This window comes from Dendroctonus ponderosae, unplaced genomic scaffold (assembly GCF_020466585.1).
Source record: "Dendroctonus ponderosae isolate FM_Combo_2020 unplaced genomic scaffold, Dpon_F_20191213v2 Dpon_F_20191213_7, whole genome shotgun sequence".
NCBI classification, from domain to species: domain Eukaryota; kingdom Metazoa; phylum Arthropoda; class Insecta; order Coleoptera; family Curculionidae; genus Dendroctonus; species Dendroctonus ponderosae.
Genome location: NW_026018916.1, coordinates 6,974,270 through 6,999,909, shown reverse-complemented (window position 1 = coordinate 6,999,909; position 25,640 = coordinate 6,974,270). Strand labels below are relative to the sequence as shown.

At 32.5% G+C, this 25,640-nt stretch overlaps 5 protein-coding genes across 8 annotated transcripts; 3 read left to right on the top strand and 2 right to left on the bottom strand.

Annotated features, from left to right (window-relative positions):
• Positions 1-398: 398 nt before the first annotated feature.
• LOC109546421 (adrenodoxin-like protein 2, mitochondrial) lies at positions 399-4,676 on the top strand. The gene is made up of 5 exons (XM_019917380.2): positions 399-488; positions 541-644; positions 915-1,059; positions 2,733-2,857; positions 4,184-4,676. The coding sequence occupies exons 3-5, from the start codon at positions 926-928 to the stop codon at positions 4,393-4,395; spliced, it is 471 nt and encodes a 156-aa protein (XP_019772939.1). The 5' UTR covers positions 399-488; positions 541-644; positions 915-925; the 3' UTR covers positions 4,396-4,676.
• Positions 4,677-5,623: 947 nt separating this feature from the next.
• Positions 5,624-15,015, top strand: LOC109546413. The gene is made up of 4 exons (XM_019917369.2): positions 5,624-6,290; positions 6,348-6,490; positions 14,603-14,857; positions 14,907-15,015. The coding sequence occupies exons 1-4, from the start codon at positions 6,213-6,215 to the stop codon at positions 14,965-14,967; spliced, it is 537 nt and encodes a 178-aa protein (XP_019772928.2). The 5' UTR covers positions 5,624-6,212; the 3' UTR covers positions 14,968-15,015.
• Positions 7,523-14,491, bottom strand: LOC109546411 (E3 ubiquitin-protein ligase parkin). 4 transcript variants are annotated; one of them, XM_048668350.1, is made up of 10 exons: positions 14,072-14,324; positions 13,878-14,012; positions 11,113-11,403; positions 9,684-10,022; positions 9,426-9,629; positions 9,176-9,368; positions 9,024-9,119; positions 8,880-8,965; positions 8,628-8,824; positions 7,523-8,187 (listed from the first exon to the last, which is right to left on the bottom strand). In XM_048668350.1, the coding sequence occupies exons 3-10, from the start codon at positions 11,369-11,371 to the stop codon at positions 8,032-8,034; spliced, it is 1,530 nt and encodes a 509-aa protein (XP_048524307.1). In that variant the 5' UTR covers positions 11,372-11,403; positions 13,878-14,012; positions 14,072-14,324; the 3' UTR covers positions 7,523-8,031. The 4 variants fall into 4 exon arrangements, with proteins under 4 accessions (XP_048524307.1, XP_019772923.2, XP_019772925.2 ...); XM_019917364.2 differs by lacking the exons at positions 13,878-14,012; positions 14,072-14,324 and adding an exon at positions 14,375-14,491; XM_019917366.2 differs by lacking the exons at positions 13,878-14,012; positions 14,072-14,324 and adding an exon at positions 14,447-14,470.
• Positions 15,016-15,112: 97 nt separating the features above from the next.
• LOC109546412 (calcium-binding mitochondrial carrier protein SCaMC-2) lies at positions 15,113-18,136 on the top strand. Its single transcript, XM_019917368.2, has one exon. It carries the CDS (start codon positions 15,227-15,229, stop codon positions 16,652-16,654), a length of 1,428 nt encoding a protein of 475 aa, XP_019772927.1. The 5' UTR covers positions 15,113-15,226; the 3' UTR covers positions 16,655-18,136.
• A 3,016-nt stretch (positions 18,137-21,152) lies between these two features.
• LOC109533876 (endoplasmic reticulum lectin 1) lies at positions 21,153-25,590 on the bottom strand. The gene is made up of 7 exons (XM_019899386.2): positions 25,092-25,590; positions 24,788-25,032; positions 23,560-23,644; positions 22,687-22,913; positions 22,100-22,232; positions 21,674-21,870; positions 21,153-21,615 (listed from the first exon to the last, which is right to left on the bottom strand). Exons 1-7 carry the CDS (start codon positions 25,372-25,374, stop codon positions 21,364-21,366), a joined length of 1,422 nt encoding a protein of 473 aa, XP_019754945.2. The 5' UTR covers positions 25,375-25,590; the 3' UTR covers positions 21,153-21,363.
• Between the last annotated feature and the right edge of the window lie 50 nt (positions 25,591-25,640).

The window sequence follows — 25,640 nt, the reverse complement described above, 5'->3', positions numbered from 1 at the left end:
TTTTTTGTCTTTAATGTGAACTTTTGGGACTTTTGTTCTTTAATAATTAGTTTTGCTAGTTGGAAGTAAAATTAGCGATAATCGTTATAAGGGATTAGAAATTATTGGAAAAAACGATATTAATTTGAGAACTTTGACGTCCTATAGAGGCAAAACGATATACACATGGGATATACACATGGATATACATATGTATAACTTTTTATGTGCTTGCGCCACAGAACACCTCTGAACAGAGACAGACTTGCGCAGACAAAACCTTGTGTAATAATAATAATCTATTATTTAAAGTGAATGAAACATTGTGTCTCGATACTTTACCTTGACATGCTTACACGATTCTCTAAATACTTATATAAATAAATATATTAACGACTTGCCGAAATAATATGAAGAGAAAGTATGGCAACGTCGTTTTTAACCCTTGTGCTTCATGACGTTCTAATGTTTTTAAATGGCGAAGTGTACAACATATACTATCGAGTGATGTAAGACGAGAATAATTAATAGGGAAATTTTGACCCCATTTAAATATTTAAGGAGAAATTCTCAGTCTTCCTGCTTCATTGATGAAGAAAGTGATATTTGAAGGCAATATCACTGTATAGTGCAATTAATGTTGCTGCTAGCCTGCATGTAAACTTGTGAGTTTACTTTGTAATTTTCAAAAAAACAGAACATGTACTTACATAAGTTTAAAATTGCAACTTCACCTTTTAAATCTTTGGGAGGTTTGATTTTTAGCTCTCTGTGATATGTAGTAGCTTAAACTGAACTAGCAAGAGTACTTATATTATCAAAAATGGAACATTAATATAAAAAAAGCAATTTTATGTTTCTAAACATATTTAATGCGAAAGTACACATTGTAGGCGGATCACACTCAAGGAGTACTCAAATGATATTTTTTCTAGGTGTAAATACAATGACTTTTAATGGATTGAAATGGGCTGGAACACTTACCAAATATGTTACTTCTTACCGTCACTATCTCAGGAACAGCTCAAGACTGTTTTCTGTAAATCGGCCAGAAAGCGAACCAGTGTTAAGCAAAAAAGAGTAAGTTTCGAGGTACTTTTGCATATTGAAGCTAACGAATTTTCCATACCTTTTGTAAAATCATCTATTTTCTTATATTGACGCAGTTAGACATTACTTTATATGATTGATAAGTTTTCTTCTGGGCCTCTCAGGGTTTGCAATTTGGGCAGTATCATCTTCATGTTTTCTAGTCATTAGTATTTTAGTGTCAGTATTTTTGACTATTAATTTGCACTTTGAGGAATTGCCTGTTGCATACAGGCTAGATATACTTTGCCACTTGGTTTGGTTCAATTGCATTCAACAGCATGTTTCCTATTTCAGTGTATTTTGCCGCTCTGCAATATCCTAAGATCCAGCACGTTTTACACACGAGCAAATAAAATTAAAATGAGTATTTTAATTGAATCTAGTATTTTCATAGAAAAGGGCCTAAAAAGAGTAAATTCCTCTTATAAATAAGTTGCGGTTTTGGGCATATGAAGGAGGTCTCATCGTTGAAATCTATTGATGCGAAATCTCTGCTTTTTCGGGGCAAACTACCAGCAGATCTTAGAATTGAGGGCTAGTCTGACTCTTGATCTCACTGATAGTAGTATTACTTGCAATTGCAGTTGCTTGATGACGGAATGGTAGAAGACTTTTTATTTGGGATTGCCGGGCCAATGTTGACTCGCAGGGAAAAGCCTATGTTGCTTATTTCACCGAAAACGGAAAAATTTTCGTGTTGGATATTCAAAAATACATTAGAATTTCTTAAACCCTAAGAGATGCGTGGACGCTTAATTTAAGATTAATTGGGTCATTGTTGAGCTTTGTCAAATGTTTTAAAAAGTGGAAAACTCTCCCTCTACCAACAAATTCGAAAAAAACCGGTGTTGGGGGAAACGTTAAAAAAAAATTCTGCACCCTATTTGAAGAAGTAATCGAAAAGCATTGTTTAGCTTCTTATAGCAATATTTTGTCACCTATAAAATGCCGATATCATATTTATAATCCGGCGTTTTGATATTTCGCATCCATCATCCATATTTTTTCCTTGGGCTGATGTATGCATACTATATAGATTAGTATCGGTTGTCGGTCGGAATCAAATTTTGAGGGAGGAAGATCTAATAAAACAATACACCAACCGCGTTATTAACTAGCAAATTCCTATCGGTTGTTTGTCGGTATAGAGTTTTTAACGCTACTTTGGTTCACCGCGCGGCAAATTGGTCTAAAAACACTAATAAGTATTGGCAATGGGTTAATAATTAACTGTTGTAAAATTACTGTGCTTGTGCTTAATGTAAATAGATTTTTTAAATATTTTTGCCAAAAACTTATATAATTAACAAGATTAGACCACTGCCAGAAAGTATTATTGAACAATCTGTTGCAAGTAGAGGCAAAAGTTATACAGGTAAATTCATTACATTCATTTAAAGAATGACTGGGTTTGTGAATGCAAAGAAAGTGTTATGCGGTTTTTCCCCTTGACTTTTTGGTAGTAAAGTTTGAACCGAAATGGGGGCGGGGTCACCAACCTGGATCACTTAAATTTGAACCTATAAAAACCATATTGATAATTGATCGGAATTCGCTTTACTAGATTGAACTATTACTATGTAAATTAGTAATACATGCGTAAGGAGAATGGCCACCGTGCATATTCATCAAAAATCGTTAAACAAAAATTTAATTTTCAGAGTTCAAGTCACGTTTATAAAAGCAAACGGTGAGAAGATCCAAACGAAGGGCAAAATAGGAGATTCGCTCTTAGATGTTGTAGTCAATAACAACATAGATTTAGATGGATTCGGAGCTTGTGAAGGTAAGACCTTGTAAGAACAAAAGCAGTTATTTCAAATATTAACTACGTATGTAGATTTGCAAATTTGCTATAAATGTGGTCCCATGTAAGACTCATGTTTTCATTCAAACAACAGAGTTCATTCGCTTGGGACAAGTGAAGAATAGTTGCTATTCAATTTCGAAGCAAAGAAGACCGACAACTTTTAAATTCTTGTTTAAATATGCAACAGTTTTTAGCATAATTTTTGCATGTATGCATGTTGGTAGTGAGCGTATTGGAACGAATATTTTTGCCCAAGGAAAGGTTTGCTGTAGTTTTTAACGGGTTTCTATACTAGCAATTAACTAATTTGACTATTCAAATTCTTTGAAACAACCTAATTTACTTTTAGTGGATACTTTGAATTGTGGTGCAATTTGATAATACATGGATACAGACTTGTAACAAGTTCTAAGGTATTTTTCAAAAAGCTTCATTTTCTTTCTGATGAGTAACTTTAAGCTCAATTAAAACTGCGACTTATATTTGTTTAGAATTAACACACACAAAATAAAGTTTAATAGCCTTTGCGCCAATACGCTTTTTAAATGTCTTTAAAGCACTATATTTAACGTATATGCTTTTAGTGGCAAAAAGTTGTAATTTATAGTGCCCTGAAAGATAATTTGCAGATAATAGACAGGAAGGTTAGATTAGATTTTCTGATATTTTCTCGTTCATGTTCCTATTAAAATTAATTTTGTTTCAAAAAAGACATACTTTGCAAAATAACATACGATTTTCTGTAGGAATGGTTTCCAAAATAATAAATTGAATTTTGAAAATTGAGTTTTCGAGCTCACTACTGGTGAGTGTAGGAAGCTCAGGCTTACGAAACGTCAGGAAGAAAAATTCCACGCCTACCTAAAAGGCCCAAAAACTCAGAAAGTAAACTTTTAAAGTTACATATTTTTTGTTTTATACTATTTTGCATAATTTGAAACATGTCTCGAGGTCTTAATCAAGTTGTATATTAGCTAACTTTGATGTAAGGAAGCGATTTAGAGCGCTTCTATATACTATTTCTAAAAAATTTACATCATTTTGATGTCTGCTTTCCAGCCTATTATCTGGCATGATATTTTAGGACATTTTGTATATACACATAAATATGCATAAATAAAATGAATAATAAAAATAGATGATATACAATTTTTTTTGTGTTTGTTGGTAAAGCGTTTGATCATGTTTGTTGCGTACTCGAATATATTTTTCCTGCGCTATCATATTTCTTCTGAAAGGTCAAGCAGTTCTACCCATATATTGTGCTGTGTTTAATGTTCTCAAAATAACATTTTACTTCAGGAACTCTTACTTGCTCAACTTGTCACTTAATATTGTCTAAGAGCACATACGATTCATTACCAAACAAACCTTCTGATGAGGAATTGGACATGTTGGATTTAGCCTATGATTTGTGTGATACATCTCGTCTGGGTTGTCAAATCGTTCTAACAGAGGAGTTAGCTGGGCTGGAAGTAAATGTACCTGCTACAATAAACGACGCTCGCAGTTAACATTAGTAGGACGAGACAATAGATCTATATAAATTAAAGGAAACATTTAATGCAATTTGTTAGAAGTTAACGTTATCCCATAAAGTTAGAGATTTAACATTAAAAATATTTTTGTATTTAGTATTATCGAACTAGTATACCTACTAATTGGAATGTATGTTTCCCTCACAAAATGAGACATTGATTTAGTTTGTATATATGTACTTAGACGATTTTATATATGGTCAATTATGATAATGACAGTTGCATGAATAGTAAATTGTTAATCGTTGATTAATCGACACAGTGTTTTTTTAATGTTTTTGTCATTTTTAGTGGAAAACTTAAACATTTGAAGTTTGTGAAAAAATAAACGAACATATTTGAGTAGCGTAGACTTTGTGAAGAGTGATATCATTGAGATTTCCTCCCAATATATCAAAACAATAAAAGCTCACAGTATACAGTATAGTGAGTGATGTTGGCTGTAGAACACACCAAAAATTAGTAAAAATAACAAATCTCACAAAAAAACTGTAACACAATGGACTTGCTAAACCGAACCAATAGGAATCCGGATTCCGTTGTAAACTGGACAAAATTGGAATATTGCCTGTTAACATTTTAAAATCCGGATCGCTGGTAGTGATTTGTACACCATGACAAACGGTTGTGGCGATATCGGAAAATTACACGCAACATAAACCAATATGACCCAAAACACATAAGCATTTTTTAAAGAAGAAACAAACAACTAGGGTAGAATATTGCAAATATTTAGGAAATTTTTTTTTATAGTAACCTGAGGTGGGACAAACACATTGAACACATGATAAAAACAAAATACCTTATCTACATTTTTTATAAGATTTCAAAAGCAACGACGACCAATTCAATGAGAATGATCTATTACGCTTTTTTCCATAGCATAATAAGTTATGGAATCTTAATTTGGGGCTGATTTTACAAAAAAAAATAGGAAATTACTGCAAAATATACAGTAACAAATCTTTGCTCTTTGCTGTTGAAAACAACCTGATGAATCTGGAACAATTATTCACCTATGAATCTCTAAGCTATCACTAGTACGATCTCAAAAATCAATACCCCAAGTTTCTTATTGTTTAATCATGACAAATTTTTCAAATAGGACAAAAAGTTTGTACGTGCCATTGAGAAAAAATTGATTTTTTGACTGTTTTTATATCAATGTTTGTACGCTGCATGCACAATTTTATTGATTAATTTGAAAGCTTGCTTTTTAAAAACAATTTATTTCCAAATTAATACAAACAATACAGATTTAACTTGTAACCGAACCTATGACTTATGACTCTTAGACCGTATATCTAAGGCTCAATTCTTATGACTTCTGACCAAACATCTAATGATTGAATATTCACTGCCAGTTAATATTTCAAACATTTTGTCAACGCCCATAAATTCCGCACTTTAACATTATCCAGTCGCACTGGTGGACCTATATTTATAGTACCGTTTCTCCTCGAACCACTCACAGACTAGCGCCCTTAAAGACAGATTTGCTCTTGTGATAAATACGATATATCTATTGGCTTCGTGTGCGTAAATCAAATTAATGATTACCTAACTGAAAAAAATGTTCAAATACTTATGAAAGTATCTACGTCAAGATAATAGTTGACACAATCTATAATCTAATCTTTAAACAGTCGAGATATGCAGACAAAACACAGATTTATCTAAATAACATTTTTTGTGCGTTCAGTTCGCTTTGTAAACGATTTAAAGAGATATCCGTTCCTTAAAATTCGATCAATAGTTCGGATTTTAACCCGTATAAACGATTTATTGAAAAAATGGATCTAAAGACCGCTGAAACCACTGGTTGCAATTGTAATTGTTCTTTAGGAGTATTACGGGGAACATCTACTCATGTAAGTGTTCCCTTTCTAGGATATTAAATAATTTGTATTGACTTACATTGATTTTAGATTGGTGCCTCACTGATCATAGAATGTGTCATAATCGGAGTACTTTTAATTTTGATAGGGTGCGTGGTATATTTATTTTATTGGGGAAGCAAACTAGCAAAACTAGTAAAAGCGTTAGACCCTGTGGGCACATACAAAAGAGTGTAAGTACATCCTGAGTATTCTATAATATACACACTTGATCTATTCAATCATCATAACAGAAAAATATTACAAGTGCTATACAAGTCTAATGCAGGGAGGCGTTTAGAGCATTGTTTAAAGATTTGTTTTTCAATTTTATTTTTACTGAAAACAAAATATATTTAAAAACTAAATAATAAATTAGGCAACACTGTTTCAATTCGCAACTATAAAATACGTTGCCATATTAAACAAAAAAAATCAGGGGAAATCACAGAAGTGACTGTTTGCAACTCAAATTTGTTCCGCTCATTTAACAAAGTAAATTGTGATCGTGCCGATTATGATGAGCCGGTTCTTTGCTATAAACAACAGAATAAATATTCTACCTACTAATGAATGTTCTACCTGCGATAAGATACAAATTTGTATCTGTGCTATTAATATCTAAATGCATGCAATATGAAAATTAGTTGTTTCAAATAAACATTCGACTTTAAGAATTTAAAAAATATATTGAAATTGTTTATTTGTGATGGACAACCATTATATTCCCGAATATATTTTACGCCATATCTATTTTAATTTATTGCTTAATCCCAATGTGCTACTAAACCGGATTGTTTTTAATCTATCGATAAACATATTTATTTAATGACTGATTAAATTACTTTGACTTCCAATAATTGAAAGTGCGATAATCTGAATTAATTGTTGACATTTTTCAGGTGCAAGATTTGCGATTAATGGATTTTTACAATTTAAAGTTTATGAAACTGAGATTTTTATGAAAGAACATTTTTAAGTCAGCGAAGTGAATTCGTATAAAATGATTTGTTTTATATGTTACTACATCATCAATAATTTTGCCCTAATTAGACTAAATTTATTACGCCTCGTGGTGTCCCAGGGGACACTCTTATTAACATTTTTGACAAACTTGTTCCCCATGTTTTAACTTTTTTCGCATCGTTTTAGAGATAAAAAAAAATGAAAACTGCTTTGCTTCATGTCCCTGCGGTAACACAATGAATAATTAAAACAAGCACCAATACCAACAATTAAACGAAAGTCATTTATTTACCTATTGAATTTTTCTGCGCAGATGAAAATTATTTTTGACTAAACAATTGCATTTCGGAGAAATGCTCGCATAAACTTGTTACAAGGTACTGAAGTTTGGCTGTTTGCTTTAATAACATTCTATACAGTGTATATTTAATATAAAATTTCTAGGAACAAAGATTCAAATTAAGATCTAATTGTATTTTTGTATTTTTAAAACCCCTTTTTACAAAAAATATTGCATTTATGTTGATTATTATGTAATATAATACATACTTCAAAAATATAATCGCTCAATCAATTGACTTCCACCTTCCACCATTTTTATGTTCCTAAATAATCGTAATAATACATTTGAAGACATTTATAAAGCGCCTTTAATTAACAACCCAACTTTCTGAAACATAAACAATTGTAAAATGGAAAATAAATTAAAAAACAATGGTTTAAAAAAACTGAAAGTACTATGACGATACTACTGAAAAATAATGGATTATCAAAACCAATGATCGGCCATGCATTCCCTAGTCCATTCCATCTGACAAACCCAGCACCAGTGAAATTTACAGCCTGATCTAGTGCATATCATGTGCATGCATCCACCATCTCGTTCGGTTGGTGTTTTGCAACTTGGACATGGTTTCGTAATTACCTAAGATATGTTAAAAAATTAATTCATGCTCTATAGTTGTACTGAGTAGAAACTATTTCTACATTACTAAAATATTCCGGAGGTATCAATAATAATAGTCAGAGTTATAAAGCCGGAAAATGGGGCAATTTTAAGACACTTAAAAAACATACTTCTTATTTGCGACACGTAATATAAAATTGGGCAAAAATATTCATTATTCCGAATGAATAAAAATCAAATTGGCAAATTTTGTTCATATTTCTTTAATATCTAGTGTTTACACAATTTAAAGACGGGAAATAATGTGGAGTCTAGGCAAATTCTATTGAGAGAAAACTTCATGCCAGTTAATATTGGGCTAAACCGCAAGTTTTTTCTGATTTTCTCCGTCTCTTTACAACTAGTTGATGACTTTATTACACTGCACATTTAAGTACTTGCTAATTAAGTAGTTTTACCTTAATGGTGGTTCTCGATGCATCATCTCCTTTACTTTCATTGTCACAGCTTAGTTCATTATTACAGTTACCATTTAAGAGTCCATTTTCGGGAGTTTCTACTGTGTCACATTCACCAATGTGGAACCCTTGGCGACAGTTACGACAAAAAACGTATTTGCAACTTTGGCAAGTTATTCTTATACAATCAGGGTCAGCTGCAACAATGCGATCAGTTACAATTGCTCCTAACTAACTAAAATTTTATGTTACCTAATATTCCCATTCCACAACCCGGCTGAGGACATAAAATGCCACCAGCCTGCAGCACAAATTCTTCTGTGGCAAATCGGTGATATCTGAAAAAAACGTTCAATACACAAAATCCATCAGATCAATAACCAATAGATAACAAACCTCTCGTAATTTACATCGTCTAGTAATCTAAAATGATGAATTTCTTTAATAAATGAATCTGCACAACCATTTGGGCAAATCAAAGTGTATCCATATCTAAAAATCTGCATCTAAAGGCCTGCAATTGCAGCTGTTACACTTTCATTTCTTACTCGGGATGTTGCCAGAATTGCCGTTCGGTCAGTTTAGACATGCAGTACTGTTTGAAGCAGTATAAGCAGGCAATATGATCATTTTGGCAGGGAAATGTAAACATTATTTCTGGCGCTTCTAGACAAGCCAAACATGGTACTTGTTTCAGATTAGGACGAATTAGATCTAATGGAACTGCTTGGTCATTTTCGCCTTGAAACGCACAATATTTAAATTTTTATCAATATATTTCACAAAAAATGTTTGTACCTAAAGATACATGCTCTGAGCATTTAAAATAAAACTCAGCGAAAGTAGGTTCTTTGTTTTGTAATAGGAGCTCGCAATGTTCTGGAACATTTTCACATGTTCCGGTAATCTGTTTCGGCTCTAATACATGGGTCCAGGATTGTGGATCTGAGTGTACTGTAAAGGCCCCACTTTTGCAAAAGTGACATCTGACTCTCAGCTTTCCTGCAAAATTTGATTTGCGACTATTGAATTTCAAAAAAACATGTTACTACTAACCATTTTTCATATCTTTGCAAGTCGGGCAGTATACGAAAAAATGTACCTTTTTTGGCCTTTGCCTGTGATCTTCACTTATTTCCGTCTCCTTTATATCAGCGCTTGAGTTGTCCATATCAGAAGCGTCAACCGAAATTGAATTCGTTCTACTTTCGGAACCAGTGGAAAACATTGAATCATCTAATATCTCACACAATGGCAACAAACCACCATTTTTCAAATTTGGGGTACTGGTAGTGAAACATTTTTCCCCTCTAGAGGAAATGTTATTTTTTTGGTCCGAACAGCGTTTGATTTTTACGACATGTAAAATGCTTTGTTGTCCTAAATCGCATTCCTCTATAAAGTATGATGTTCATATATATTTCAAGTAGCAATAAATAGTTGGAATATGATTTAGAATTCTGATCTTCTTTAGAAAAATGTGTTATTGGTGTAGAACTAAAGACAAGTTTGTAATATATATAATACACCATAAAAAATTAATTATAAAGCAATAAAAAAGCGTTAATTAATTTAATAATAATGGAGCTCTATCAGATAATTCAGTTGTTTAATCCATGTCAGTGGTCAGATTTTGATGAACTGAAAAGTGCTTAGTTATATATAACGATAAACGCAAAAAACAACGGTTTTATTAATATATTTGCATCACAAAAATGCAGATGAAAGAAACAAGTCCGCAATCCTATTGTATGCCGAGTATACAAGCCAGTTTTCCATAAGCAAAATCAAAGCTCTCAAAAATTTACCACTTGACCAAATCGAATAGGCACAATAAAAATGTCTTGATCAACGCTGTAAATTTAATGGCTTTGAATTTGATTAAAATTAACTATCTGACGTGTTTTTTTCGCACGCTGAGAGCATGAATTGCAATAAAAGCTGGTCAAATCTGGCCGATAGGCAAACCCGCAAAACTAATTATTTTTTACGAAGTGCTCTAGAAATCTTTATCGTCATGGTAAAAGATTGATTTAGATGATTAGAAAAGATGATTCATTCACATTTTTCTTCTAACTTTGAATTTTTTGAGACGTGCTATCAAAATTATCCCAATGACTATTCAGATATCAACCGATTGTTTCCGTATCATTTATATCTCAATAGAAATTAATTTTCTTGTAAGCAAGTTGGTTAAATTTGCATTAATGCCAGGTATTTTGGTGGCATAATTTGCTTTCGACCGTTTCCTACTATAACTATAAGTAGTATCTTTCCTAATTTTTTGCTTCTAGTCCTTTCGAGATTACGCATATCTGACAAAACCTAATCGGTGAAAGATAGTTATCGAGAAGTTCTATCGAAAAGCGACAATACGACTGAAGAGATATTAAGAAACATTTCAGATACATTTTCAAATTTTTTTCAAAACAAGCCTTATTTCAAGATCGGAATTCTAAATGAACACAATGTATATTTTACATACCTATAACAATGTCATCACCTAACTCCTTTCCGGCAAATATAACTTTCATTTCGTTAGGTTCTAGTCCCAATTGGGGTGCAACCAGTTTCTTGATGTAGGATACTTTACATTTTGGGTCCACATCAATACATAGAGTACTTCCACCGATTGTCTTAACATAAATGCTGAGTAGATTCTGAATTATATTCTTTTTCCACGTCAATAAGTGAAGCATTATTTGAAATAAATTTCCAAAAAATGAAGTCAAGAATCTTAACATAATTGTAGGGTCGACTTCTTTTTCATTTCAATCTAAAACAAACGTGACAACATAAACACAGATTATTTGAATGTAACAATTATTAGGTACTGTTTATCCTTTGCTTTGAATAAACTAGACAATTTAATTGATAATAAAAAGGTCCATTAATTTTTAATGTAATTTGAATTATTCAATGAGCTTAATGTTGGCTAATTTAGTTGCGAGTTCTCTAACCAATAGCACTAAAATTTGTTTTATTTGTTCTGTGGGGATAGTGAATTTGGTAATTTTGTTCAAGAGTTGTAGATCACCTAAGACGCAATTACGGTCGTCTATGGTGGTGTATTGTATCTTCCATTGTTTCCATCGGAAATTTTTCTAACGGTTAAGTCAAAATTACATCATCTAAGATCCTTTCTGCGATAAAACCGTTTCCAATTTCGTTTGTATGATATTTTCATCTTAAAATTGCATTTTCTATCGACCGTTACAGTCCTACTACTATATTTTAAAATAATTATAACAAATCGACTTACCAGTTTTATACCTTTAGTAAACAAGTAACTAATAATTAAAACCTCGTTGTTTAACTTCCATTCCAACTAACATGAAAAGGAAACGCGATTTTTCAAAGTAATTCAAACCGATTAATAAACGAACACGTTTTAGATGTACGAAGTAGAATCAAAAAGTTGCTACCATCGACTTTTTTCATTCAAAACTATTTTTACATCTCTTTTTAACTAATAACATGCGTAATATAGGACTCACATGAAAACACTTAGAATTAGAAAGCAAACTTGTGACATTTCGATAGTTTTAATTGCTTCTAAAGCATAACGTTCTAACTTATAAAACTGTACTGTTGCTAATTGTGGATTCACAATTTAAACTGTGATATAATATATAATAAACACACTTTAGGAATATGAAAATAGCTGATAACAAATAATATGTTCGTATTTAACTGATTGTGCGAAATAGATATATGTATAGAGTGGAGACATTAACTGGAAAAAATCGCTAGCGGAGAGGTGGATATTTTTTACATTTTAGTTACATTTTTCAAGCAAGATGAAAAATATTGCCCTTCAGGAGTAGCTGAAACCATCCTCAAAGTGTTATTTTGGGTCAGACGCTTCACAAGGATTTCATTTGAAAAACGTGTTGAAGGTTGCTTCAGTAACCCTGAGGCCTTTTATATTCGTTATTGCTTGTAAAACGTGGGTAAATTCATTAAAACGTTGAAGTGTCTCGGGAATTTTTTGAAAAATTATTCACCTGCTTTTTCAGTCTTCTTAAAAATCCTCAGTGTATATTTTGAGAAGTTAATTTAATTTTGAACGCCAAGTAGAAGATATGCGTGCGGTAATCGTACAGTATCGTATCGATATTTTGCCAGACGAGGTCGTATTCAATGGCTAGCAAGGTGTCCAGACCTAACGCTATTTTTATTTAAGGAGACGCCTAAAATCAATTGTCTTTAAAATGAATCTAAGTCGATTGGGAAACAAATACATTTAGTTCCAGAAAAATTGGCGCTTGAGTTGTTTTGGTAACGTTCATAGTATTGTAGATTTTATGCCAAATTTTTTTTTCCAGTTTACAGTGTAATTATTTCGCTATTATTCCAGTCATCAGAGATGTACTCAATCCCTTGGAAATTGCGTCGTTTTGTCAACATTTACTTTTCTAAATCATTGCTTTATCTGATCTGTAATCTGCTGGTAATCAATTTTTGTTACCCTTGAGATAGTACCAAGGAATAAAGTAACAAACTGCAAATAATATGTTCAAATCGGTTAATTAGTAAAAAAGTTAGAAGGCAACTTTTACTATTTTCTGCAACTCAACTGAGAGTTATATAAATATTACATACAAATAACCAACAAGCAGTTTGTAAAAAAATGAATCCGCCTCAACAATATAGAACTTATCTTCAACTGAGAGGCTGACGTTCATTAAATCAGGCTCTATTATTGTCTGGAAAAAAGCGGAAACCATGTTGAAAAGATAATTGATTAAACGTGACTTCAATGGCCTGCAATTTTTTTCATTTAATAATACGTTAACTTCCTGAGCAAAAGTGATGTTACTTAATACGATTGTATAGCGAGGAATTGCCATTTCAAATTACAAAGGATTGATGATATGGGTTAGAGAATAAATGTGGGCACGTTAAAACACTATCATGCCGGCTTTACCGCTATAGATACTAATGGGTAACCAGACTTGAATATTTATTTGATCAAATCTCAGCTTTTTACTGTTCAATTTCAATAAACATATAAATGCTATTTCAAATTTTAGTCTGCACCTCAATATGATTCTGAAAAAAACCCAGAATATAAGTTTTGTAATTAATAATTCGACAATTGTTTGTTCAAATGCCAACTTTGTTAATACTATCGCACTCTTATAGTGCAATAGCAATAGTGCCCTGCAATTGAAGAATTACAAAATGGGCTGGCTATGAGCTAATGGTTCAAACGAGGTAGAAATAAGTAGTTTAGTTAGTACATACTTTTGGCTTCTGTTACCAATAATAAATGCGACTTTGAGGCTGCTTGTCGAGGCTGGTAAGATATTTTCCTCAATCCTAATAGGCCAAATGCAAGTTTTTGCAGATCTGACTGATAAATCATTGTATAAATTAGATCTGAAAATTATTCGGCAAATGTATTGGCCGCAAAATACATGTCTCAATTTGCTTTTTACTTTGTCAACCTTGTATCTCCTAAATACAGTAGACACTACTTAAATAAAGGATGCGCATTTTAATGTTTTGGCTTATATTTATGCTACCCACTGTGTCTAAAATATGTCATGTCCGAGGTTTTAATTCAGGATCTTCTAATTTAAGTATGAAACTCGTCACTGATTAAAAACTAGCAGATACTAGTAAATATCCAGTTAAATCGTAGTATTGTTAGTCTGTATTTGATTGTCTTCCTGCCCAGCTCGCGCCTCGGCATTTCCGGTGAGACATGCTGGTTTATCTTAATAACACCAAACACTCACCTGCCCAAGTTTAACTAAACTCACATTAATACTATTAATAATAGCCAAATTAAAAATAGTTCATGTACCTACTTGAAACTCAAAACAAAACTTATTTACAGTACTTAACCTTACTTGCTGACATTTCTGAATCTGAAAGATAACAGATTTACAACATTGCCAATTTACTTTTTTTTATCCTGACACAATAGAAATATTAAAATCAAATATAATCCATGTTTTTTTCAGTGGCCCTTCTATTTACGTAAAAAAACCTCAACGTGACAATGCCTCAATCAGCTCCAGTTTCCAACATTTTAGTGGTAGCCCAGTGGTAGAAGAAAGCTACGCTAATGATAGCACATTAAATGCAAATAGAACCAAAGATACAGGCGGCACATTAGATAGAAATTTCTTCACGTCCACAAATTTTAGCTTCCAAAATTCTTTGAGTAATTGGAATGATAGAGAAGAAAAAAACTCAACTTCTACAAACTCCAAAAGGCATGTATATTTTTTAATTATTTATGTCATTAATGTTTCTCTCTTGTAGAAGAACCACCGAAGAAGACGCAATGGAAGCTATTACCAAAATAGACAACGTTTTATATTGAGACAATTCAAAAATGTATTTTAATATTTTAATAAAAATTGAACGAGTATTAAGAGTTTAGTTAAACTACCGATTTTGACTCACAGCGATGTTGCCGCTTTGCCCAGCTAAAGTCCGGAGAGATGTCGCCATTCGAGAAGACGAAGTCAAAATAACCTTAGAATCTCAATGAGCGAGTGTGTCATGCGTCAGTTGGAGAATGTACAAAAATCATTGGAAGGAATTTCTCTGCAGTGTGTCTGCAACCTAGTTTATTAAACATGCCTCGTTCAAAGGATCCAACAAAAGTGCCTCCGCATTACTTTCACGAGCTACCCCAGGAAGACGAAGTAAGATTAGAAAAACTATTTATAAAGCTTGACAAAAAGGGTAACGGACGAATCGACGTGCACGACTTATCGGCAGCCCTACGTGAACATGGTGTGCATCAAAAATATGCTGAGCGATTTCTCAAAAATAGCAAAACAACCAGTGGCGATTTATCATTAGCAGATTTTATTTATTATGTAAGAGAACATGAGAAAAATCTTAGACTACACTTTGCAAATCTGGACAAGAACAGAGATGGAAAAATTGATACCGATGAACTAGTGCGTGCATTTTGCGACTTAGGCATCCCCTTAGATAGACGAGAGGCCACCAAATTGTTACAGAGGATGGATCAAGATGGAAGTCTCAATATCAGCTACGATGAATGGAGAGACTTTCTACTTTTGGCCCCAAGCAATAACATACAAGAACTCATTAACTACTGGAGGCACTCAACTTATATCGACATTGGAGAAGATATGAATATTCCGGACGACTTCACACCCATTGAGATGCAAACTGGAAGGTGGTGGCGCCATTTAGCAGCTGGAGGTGTTGCTGGAGCTGTATCAAGAACCTGCACAGCTCCTTTGGATAGACTGAAAGTGTTTTTACAAGTGCAACCTTCTAAGCAAAGAATATTTGACTGCTTACAGAACATGCTAAGGGAAGGAGGTGTGACTGGTTTATGGAGAGGAAATGCCATGAATGTATTGAAAATTGCTCCGGAGACAGCTATTAAGTTTGCTGCGTACGAACAAGTGAAACGAGTCATTAAAGGTAATTCTAAAGAAGCCCTTAGCATTTATGAAAGATTCTTTGCTGGAGCTGCTGCCGGAGGAGTCAGTCAAACTATTATCTATCCCTTGGAAGTTTTGAAAACTAGATTAGCCTTAAGGAAAACTGGGCAGTACAGTAGCATAGCCGATGCAGCATATAAGATATATGTCGGTGAAGGTGTTCGAGCATATTACAGAGGCTACATTCCAAATATTCTGGGTATTATTCCATATGCGGGTATTGACTTAGCTGTATATGAAACTTTGAAGAAGAAATACTTTAAAACCCACTCTAGCAGTGAACAGCCCGCTTTTTGGATGTTGCTGGCTTGTGGAAGTGCTAGTAGCACACTGGGTCAAATGTGTTCTTATCCTCTAGCATTAATCCGAACGAGGCTTCAGGCCCAAGTGATTCATCCTTCTATGGACCCAGCTACAGCGACAATGTCCGGTGTTTTTAAAACCATACTCCAGAAGGAAGGTGTATTTGGGCTTTATCGAGGCATAACTCCAAATTTTATTAAAGCAATACCCGCAGTGAGTATAAGTTATGTTACTTATGAGTATTCAAGTCGAATATTAGGGATTCATATGACATGATCACCAGGAACCTTAGAAATGAAATTTATTTATTTTTTTAACGTTAGAAACCTTACAAAAAGGTTAACATGATTCCTCCCATAAGTATTTATTATTTTTAGTTAGTGGGAATTTTACATAAGCAAACATATATAGGTTTTAAGCATGGGTTCTGTGATAATTTATAGTTATGTATATACTTAGTCCATAGATAGGCTTTTAAAAGATGTTGCACAGTGATGTTAAACACCCATGGATATTGTCTTGAAGTAAATTTGATAATACCAGAAACTTCGGTGTAGTTTTTGTTATGGAGTGAATATATTATACGTTGTGTGGTGTTCTGGTCAAATAATATTAATAATCGAGTGTATGATTGAAATTAAACAAAAACCATACTCTTAATGTAGCTTTTAATTGCAAATTGTGGCAAGAGAGCTGGTGGGAAATTGAGCAGCTCATTCATTTGATATAACATTACTTCTTAAGAAATAGCAATATTGTTCAAATTGGATTTGAACCTCAACACCGGTTCTGCATCGTTTAATTTTATTTATGTGCTTACTTGAGCATAAAATAACCATCACCAAAGAGTATTTATTTATCCAAAATATTCTTGGTCCAAAGTTTAAATGAAAAGTTATTTGATAAAATTGTAGTCTAGGAATGTCACCTTGTAATTGCTAATCACGGCTATCCCTGGATTTCTATGTAACATGAGCCAGTACTTTATTGTTTCAATATTGTACATATTTTTACATTTTACATGCCTCCCACTCCTTTTAAACATAAGTATTTATTGGTAATTTTAGTTAAATCATTAGCGCTTTCGGAAACATAATAACATGTTAGGTTACTATACTTTATGCAATTCAATAAAACCTAAAGTTAAAAAAATACAATTGTTGAAGCCTTTGCGGATAATGAATGCTTTTATTAAATCGATAAAAAGTGTAATGTTTTTGAAAATGAGGGATTATGTGTGGTACCTATCCTTTTAAATCAAAACTACTTCATTTTACAAAGTATTGTTACCAAATAATGATGGCCAAAGAAGTCCAAGACTTTTTAGCTCATCTATCTGTTAAAAACTCTCATCATTGCTTGTTGTACGGCTTATTTGGATTGAATACTGGTAAAGTTTTATTTAAGGAAACATTACTTGATATTTTTAAAACATTGCGTTGGAATGTAAATCCAAAGAAGAAGCCAGCGTGGAAAAGTAGATCTTAAATTGTAATTTATTTATAAATGTTTGTAATCGCGAGTTTGATTCCCTTTTATCCCATGTGCTGTGATGTGGGTACAATTTCCTTTGTTGTGTTTAAGGATTGTTGATTTTCTTAGCATTTATTACTGATAACGAAATATTTATGGGATAAATTGTTACCCGTCTACTTTCTAAATGTTCATGCTTTCAAATGTTACAGTTTTTCAGCCTACAATACTCAACTTGTTCACGATAGCCAGTTATCGGTTCAATAAATTTCAATATACCAAAAACGTGGTTTTATTTGATAAATCTTATCACCAACCTTCTATGCATTATTTATAGGGTACCTACTCTTAAAGATCATGTTCTCGTTTTTATTTTAATCAATATAATTCTATTATTTAATTTAATATCACATATAACTCAAATTTATATAATATAACCCAAACAATTGGACCACTAAAATTTGTCAATATGTTGAACAGTGTAGTTAGTAATTCTCTAATAACCATTTCAGAGTAGAAGATGATGTTCTATTTAAATTCAAGTATACAAAGTGAATCCGAAAAATTTTAATTGCAAATTTTATTAATGTTTTAAAAGTTGATACTGATGCAGAATACGAATGTATCGACAAACTGAGAACATTTGATTAAACTCATTTCAAGTTAGTTGAAATACATACTTAAATTTGATAAATAAAAATACACTTTAACAGCTAATGAAACTTCTCGTTTCTAAGAAACTCAATTTAAATCACCGATTACAAGGGATATTTTTTACAAGCAAAACTAAATTACCGGTTTAAGAAACGAGGTATTTTCAATTTTTGCTTTATCTGTAGATAGTTTAGAAGAAATCCTTTTTGAAACCAAAAATTTCATACTAATGTATATTCAACTTCTACTAGTAAACAATTATTAAGCAACAAACCGCGTTTTAAAATATCAATTAATTTTAAAACATGAAAAAATACAACTTAAATTTGCTTTTGGAGACATTTTGCATGTATAAATTGTTGCCATTTAATGGCATATTTTATTTACATATATCAAGAATAAAATATTTGCGTCATTAAAATTAATAAAGGGAACTCCAATAATCTGGATTTAACTTTTATTGTCTCAATTAATTTAATATGAGCTTGCAAAGTTCAATGTCTAGGTTCAGATTGATAATTGGACCGCATAATTGTTATCGTAAGGCGTCCTCAAGTTACTCAACAATTCTCGGTGCGAAGTGTTATAAGTTGTCAATGCACAGGCGAATGTGTAAAGCGTGATAGAAAAAGCCTAACAATAATTAGACACTTGAAGTATTTTAGTTGGATTTAAAAATTACATTATATCCTGCCCTTTTCCGCAAGAACAGAATTATTCCGAAATATATGATCGCCTACTTTTAAGAAACAATAAAGCTTAAGCGATTTAGTCGTAAATCTTGAAATATTGTTATGTCAATTATTTGCATTACACTCTGGAAAATTTCTTAATGACCCTCTCAACTTTGTATTGTATCAGTTAAATTGCAACCATTAAACGATCAGTACTCAATTACTCATCGCGCATTTTCTCTTAATCAATAATATTAACGTATTCAGAGTTTCACAATTTGCTAAGAGTTCCAAAGGTTAAAAGTGAAGAAGCTGAAGTATAGCGAATTAGTTCTCCAAAAATTTTCTGTTGCAAAACAATGTTATCTTTTAAATACAGCATATCATGCATCTATCAACCGTCATACCAATATATCACTTGTAAATATGCAAAAGCCGCCTGGTTATAGTGCGAAAACTACATAAATTTCAGTGATCATTCAGATTTTTTAAATAACTGTGTCCAATCTGCCCAAATTTCGTTTTAGAAAATTGGACAGAACTCGTAAATCAACTGTGAGCATGAATATAACTTTTAATCGGAAAACATGCGGAAGCAACTTATTATTCAAGTAATTTTAACTTTTTATCAATTTATCACATGGTTCACATTCAACGGTTGTACATAAAAAACGTAAAACAGTTGCGTTTATCCCATAAGTAATATTTATAACCCAAAATGTTGTAATTCCGCTTTTATTAAAAATACATTGTAGCTATTTCACTCGATAATTTTTACAGTTCCAATAATCATTTATTTTTTACTCATGTAAATTCGAAAGCTCTAATTGAATTTCGTACTGACACACTTCTGAGAATTGAAGAATATTTAACAGTTATTGTACAGGCTGATATTTAAGTCCGTAGCCAAACTTTAAGATGTGATTTTCTGGGGTGTTTTATGCGGTATGCTTCCTTTGCAGGGTGCTAAAATTTAAAAAAGTCGTTCGTAAACACTTTCATAATCCATTTATCGATATAGTTTAAATGTGGCACAGCTATTTGCAGCAGTGAAAAGCTGATTTTGCCCCAGATTTCCAAAAAGAACGTGCGCTACTGAGTTTGCAATGTTTTTGCTGATTAAGCCACTTAGGGCTCAAGTTTTTGGTCTGTTGAATTTTTCGCCTATCTTTGTTTTTCAGATAAAAAATAAAAGCCACTATGTATGTCCTTGGGGCAACAAAATGAATAATTAAAATCACTATTCTAGTCAGCAGTTTAAATTACACGAGTCATTTACCTATTGAGTTTTTCGCACATATTAAAATGGTTTTCTACAACAGAAATAAACATAAGCTATTGCAAAATTGTATACATTAATTCACAAGTTGTATATTGAACAGGAACCGCTTGCAAAACTTTACTTAAAATCATTAGATAATCACCACTTGAGATTTAGTTAAGTACTCAAATAACACCCTGTTGTACAAGGTCGGATCTAGCTTTCAAGTCAGTGGGGTCATGTAGTAGATATTCAGTCAGGACAGGCTTCAATTCAATTATTGACGGATTTTGTCCTTAATTCTAACAGATTGTTATCAACATTATTAAATACGTAAATATTTGAATTATAATTTGGAATATTGTCACCACGCTAAGAGCATGACTGATTGATGAAAGAAATGCACTTTAGAGCTAACAGCCCATTCGAGCAAACAAAATTATTCGATTGAATTTAGGAATGATCCTCTTTCGAGAAATTTAGCTGCAATTTAATATTAATTTATTTAGTATGTACCACACAAAGAAAGACACTTAGAGCAAAACCACAACTAAAAAAGAAGCTTATTTTATTTTAAGTTATAAAATTAAATGTACTCGGAAATTGCTCCATTCAAATAATACCGGTTAAGAGTAAATTTACTCTACTCAATCTTCGAGACACCCTGTACTTTTTTAAATTCAGATTCTGGAAATAATCGATTACACATCCATTAGTATTAAATCAGCCCATTTTTATTCAGAATTGAAGTATACACAAGATTTATATCAGGAGTTTGAACATAACTAAACCGATTCCATGGCTGTGATATTGCAAACCAACAATTTTACACCTGCATTTACAACAACAAATATAATATAACTTTTTTGACTGCTTCTTTTATTGATGGTGAATGATAAATAGTCTAGGAAAGTAAATACAATCTAAAGCTTAATAGTAAAACTGGTAAGCTCACTGTCTTCCTCTTCAAACTCTAAAGGAACTTCTACCAATCCATCCTGATCAGCATTTTCCAGAATTTCGCAGATCAACGGCGATTCTACACCGAGGATGTATGAGCAAGGTCTGGGTTCCAGAAGGTACAAAGAAACACTACTTGGACTTTTTGGCTTTTCCAAGCATTTGAGTTTCACTTCAGTTTGGCGGGGTTGCCCTGTTTTGTCGCAAACACTACCCTGCAAGTGGAATAGTAAAAACCTATGCAAACGAATGAAAACCGTGATTTCAACGTACATCTGAGTAGAAGTGTGATAGCTGTTTTCTCTGGTGCAAAGGCTTGGGCCTCTTATGAGGATGCTCTGTAATCCAGTTCAAATGCTTTTGTTTCTTGAATACACCCAAACTTATTGCTATTCTAGAGCCGTCTTTTTCGATGTGAAACTGCTCGACTGATTTGCCATAGCAAAATCCGAATTTCCACCAACCAGTACCTATATTAAGCACGGCAATTTAGGACTTCAAACCCATTCTAACATTCAACCTTTAAGACCCGGTGGTACAATGGAAGCTTAAGCTTTAGTTCAACTGAACTCAATCTGAAGTGGAATTCTGAGGGCAGATTGCATGAAACTAGTTCAATCCCAGTTGAGTTTTCAAAATTCATTCACTGTTGACGCATTTGGCTTGTGGTTCCATGGTACAACCGAGCTTAAAACTTACCTCCATAAAGACATTGCTTTCCTGCCAAAAAAGCTTTGACTGGATTGGTATCCGCGACTTTCTCAGTTACAAACTTAGGTGTTTTGGAATCTCCAGCAATAGCGTCTTCAGCTTTAAACTTTATCAGCTCAACCTAAAAAAAATAATTCGTTTCGTCATGAGCTTGTTTGCCGTACGAATGGCGTTCGAATTCGTACAGGGTGTTCAATAACAAAAGCAAATACTGTAATAATATACGATCCTACAGGAAGTTCCTAAGTAAGAAAATAGTTTTTTGAATAGTTTTTGTAAATCGATGACGAAAACTAATTTGCAAAAAGTGTTTTAAGTGCTAAATAAATGTTACGATTTTAATGAAATGTGTTCTTGTATGTGTACTTTCCTATGGTGAGAAATTCAAAGAATTTCGTTTAATAGTAGCTTTCATCACGCCCATTTTCAAACAGGAAATCTTGAAACTACCAAATAAAATAGGCATAATATGCATTCTGCCAATAAAAATTTATTCTGCATTTTGCTCTTCTCAAACTTGTCTTGGATCTTTACTGTTTGTTTTAGTATGGTATGTCAGCAAATAAAAATTGTACCTTAATCCCATCTACTTCAGCGTTCTTTCTCAGCTTGGCACTTTCCAATTGCAATTTTCTCAAACTGTAGGGTTCTGCATTTGCTCCGTCAGTAGGTACGCAGTTGATTTTCAATTCTTTACTGTCTTTTGGCTTGTATTTGGGATGCACACACAAGAAAGGTGTTAAAATTATTATTTCATATATGCAAGTTGATTCTTCCTTAAGCAGATATACTTCGTGCTTTCCTTTAAAAGAGAAATGTATTATACATAACAGTAAATGTTTCAACACTTAATTAAACAATTCAGTGCTATAAAATTGCCAGGAAAGTTAATGATAATGAAAAAATAAACAATAGAATAAGTCTTAAGTTCTGGCTAATTGAGCGAATGTTATGCCAAATTTTGAAGCTGCTTTGTTTAATAGATTTAAAATACATAATGATGTCCCTTTTTAATACTATTCTTTACATTATTGTCTGATCAGGGTTTTTTCCTAAATATGGATGTTATGGAGCTGCTTGCTTATATGGTATTATACTATTTTATTCTCCTTTAAGATTATTGAATTAATAATGTGTTTGGACTAGCTAGATAGAGTTGATCTGTAAGACAAAATGGTAAAACACACAAAAAACTTACAGAAAACACAAAAAACGCTTTAGGTGCGTACTCAATTGTGCAAGTAAAACAGTTGTTTAGAACATAAATATATTCGGTTCTATTGAAATTTCAACTACTTTTATTAACAAAAAACAGGCTCCGTTTTTAGTAAGGCATCCTTTAAAGATATGAGATTAATGTATTTTGCTGATGCCGAATTAAATTTACATACCAGAAAGTTATATATGACTTCATTCAGTTATTTATACAATTAAATAGACATATTTACCATGCGGAAAGCAAACATAAATCACTTTGGTGCTTCTTGGCTGATTGAAGTTAAGATCACATGCAGTACCATTTCCCATTACTATCTAAAATGGATTAATGATTTACGTAAGTACCGAATAGCACATACTATAGAAATATTTTTGAACAGTACCGCAAGTTACTTATTTTATTAGTAATGGAAATTTGACAAAGATTAAAAACTATTGAAGTGTAAGCATGATATACTGCATACGGTGTCCCAGAAGTGGCAGAACATTTAAGCGTCGAAATTGTTGATCAGAATCAAGATGATCTAGGCAAATTTAACTATATCCAATTTTGCTTCGTTTTGCATCTATAGTTAAATTTATTTATTTATTAATAAACTCCTGTACCAAATTACTACTATTATTTATTGCAGTGTAAAGGTGCGTCAAGACCTCGCTTTTTACAGGCACAAACAATATTTTGAAAGACAATTCATTTACTTTACTTTCTACTTACTAGACTTTCGTTTCTTTACGAAAGTTAGCAAACGCAGTGATAGATTTAAGATATAATTGAATATGACTATCTAATATCGTGCCATGTAAATAATATCCTTTTTTATAAATTCCGACAAGGGCAAGCGCAATAAATATCCTGAATGAAACTTCTTGTACAGTGCTTATGTTGTAGCCTCTCGGAAAAGATGTCTTGATGTTTCAATACCAAACAGGCCGTCTCAAGAATAAATAACGCAGGAAGTTTAAGAAATTTATATTTTATTTTTCAGTTCATAGCCATAAGGTATTTTCAACCTATTATCAGCTCAGGTAATCCATAATTACTTACTTACTTATTATTTTAAAAACTTTCAAATTATTTTTTAAAAGTTTATAAAAAACAATGTTGCTGATAGTTTTTGTGTAGAATTGATTTATACATGGAATTTCTCACAAAACTGCATCTATTAATACGTGCAAAGTAAAATGAGGCTTCGAAATTTCAAATACATACTTATATGTTCAGAAGAAGAGATGTGATTTGAGTATAGTAAGCCTTAATAGAACTCACATTTACTTTGATCGTACTGGTTGAATAGAAGTTGACGGGAAATTCGATTTTAAAAACACAAAAAATCTTTATGAGAGCAAAATTAACTAATTTGCTATTTAAAAAACTAAACACAAAACACCTGACTTTCAGTTTTTTCATCTGCATTTTGTTAAATCGAGTTACTACCTGTTAATCAGCTAATTACCTACCTCATAATAGGGCAAGTTGACATTATCAACCTTTTTAGTTGGGATGACCACATCTTCTTTCAAATCCTCACGTACATTTTTAGATGTTTGTAATAAGCGTTCAAGTTGTCTATCGTCCCATTTCCCCAAAATATATTCTTGAAGCTTGGTTTTTTCGCTATCGCGTTCTTCGTGGTATTGTCGAATATATTTGCCATGACAAACCTCGTAAGTCCAGTAACTTTCTATACGGTATGAGCAGGTGCCTAAAGCGTAAAATGATAGAATACAAGTTAAAAACAAACATACATTTTCTAAACCATACCCTTAGAAATTAGCGGAGAAATAAGCTCGAGAGGACTGGGCCCTGCATACAATTCCACCTCAGTTTCTTGATTCTCTACAACGAGTGGCAGGAAACATTGGTATTTTTCTTTCATAGAAGAAGTAACAAACAGCGTTTCGGCATAATCTGCGTCTAAACGTTCCGGTACACTGCCTGGAAAGTTTATATCGAAAAGAGTTGTATCGTCAAACCCTTTGCAATCAAGATGTTTCGACGACAAAATAAGCGATAGTATACACAGGAAATACGACGGATATTGCATATTAAATTCTCCTTTGTAACAATAATGTTTCACATTGAAGTGGCTGGTTTACTTGCTGAACTAAAACCATAGAACAAGGCTTATACTAAAACAGTTTCGGTACTTTCAGATATCAATTTTACGTGACATATTTCTATTGGAAAGATAACAATACGTAAATATTTTGACATTTGAACCCTTGAGGTTAGACTCTGTCATCTGTGATTTGAGCAACATAAGTTGAAGACTTCATAGAAAAAGACTGATGGAAGAATAGTATGTAGTCT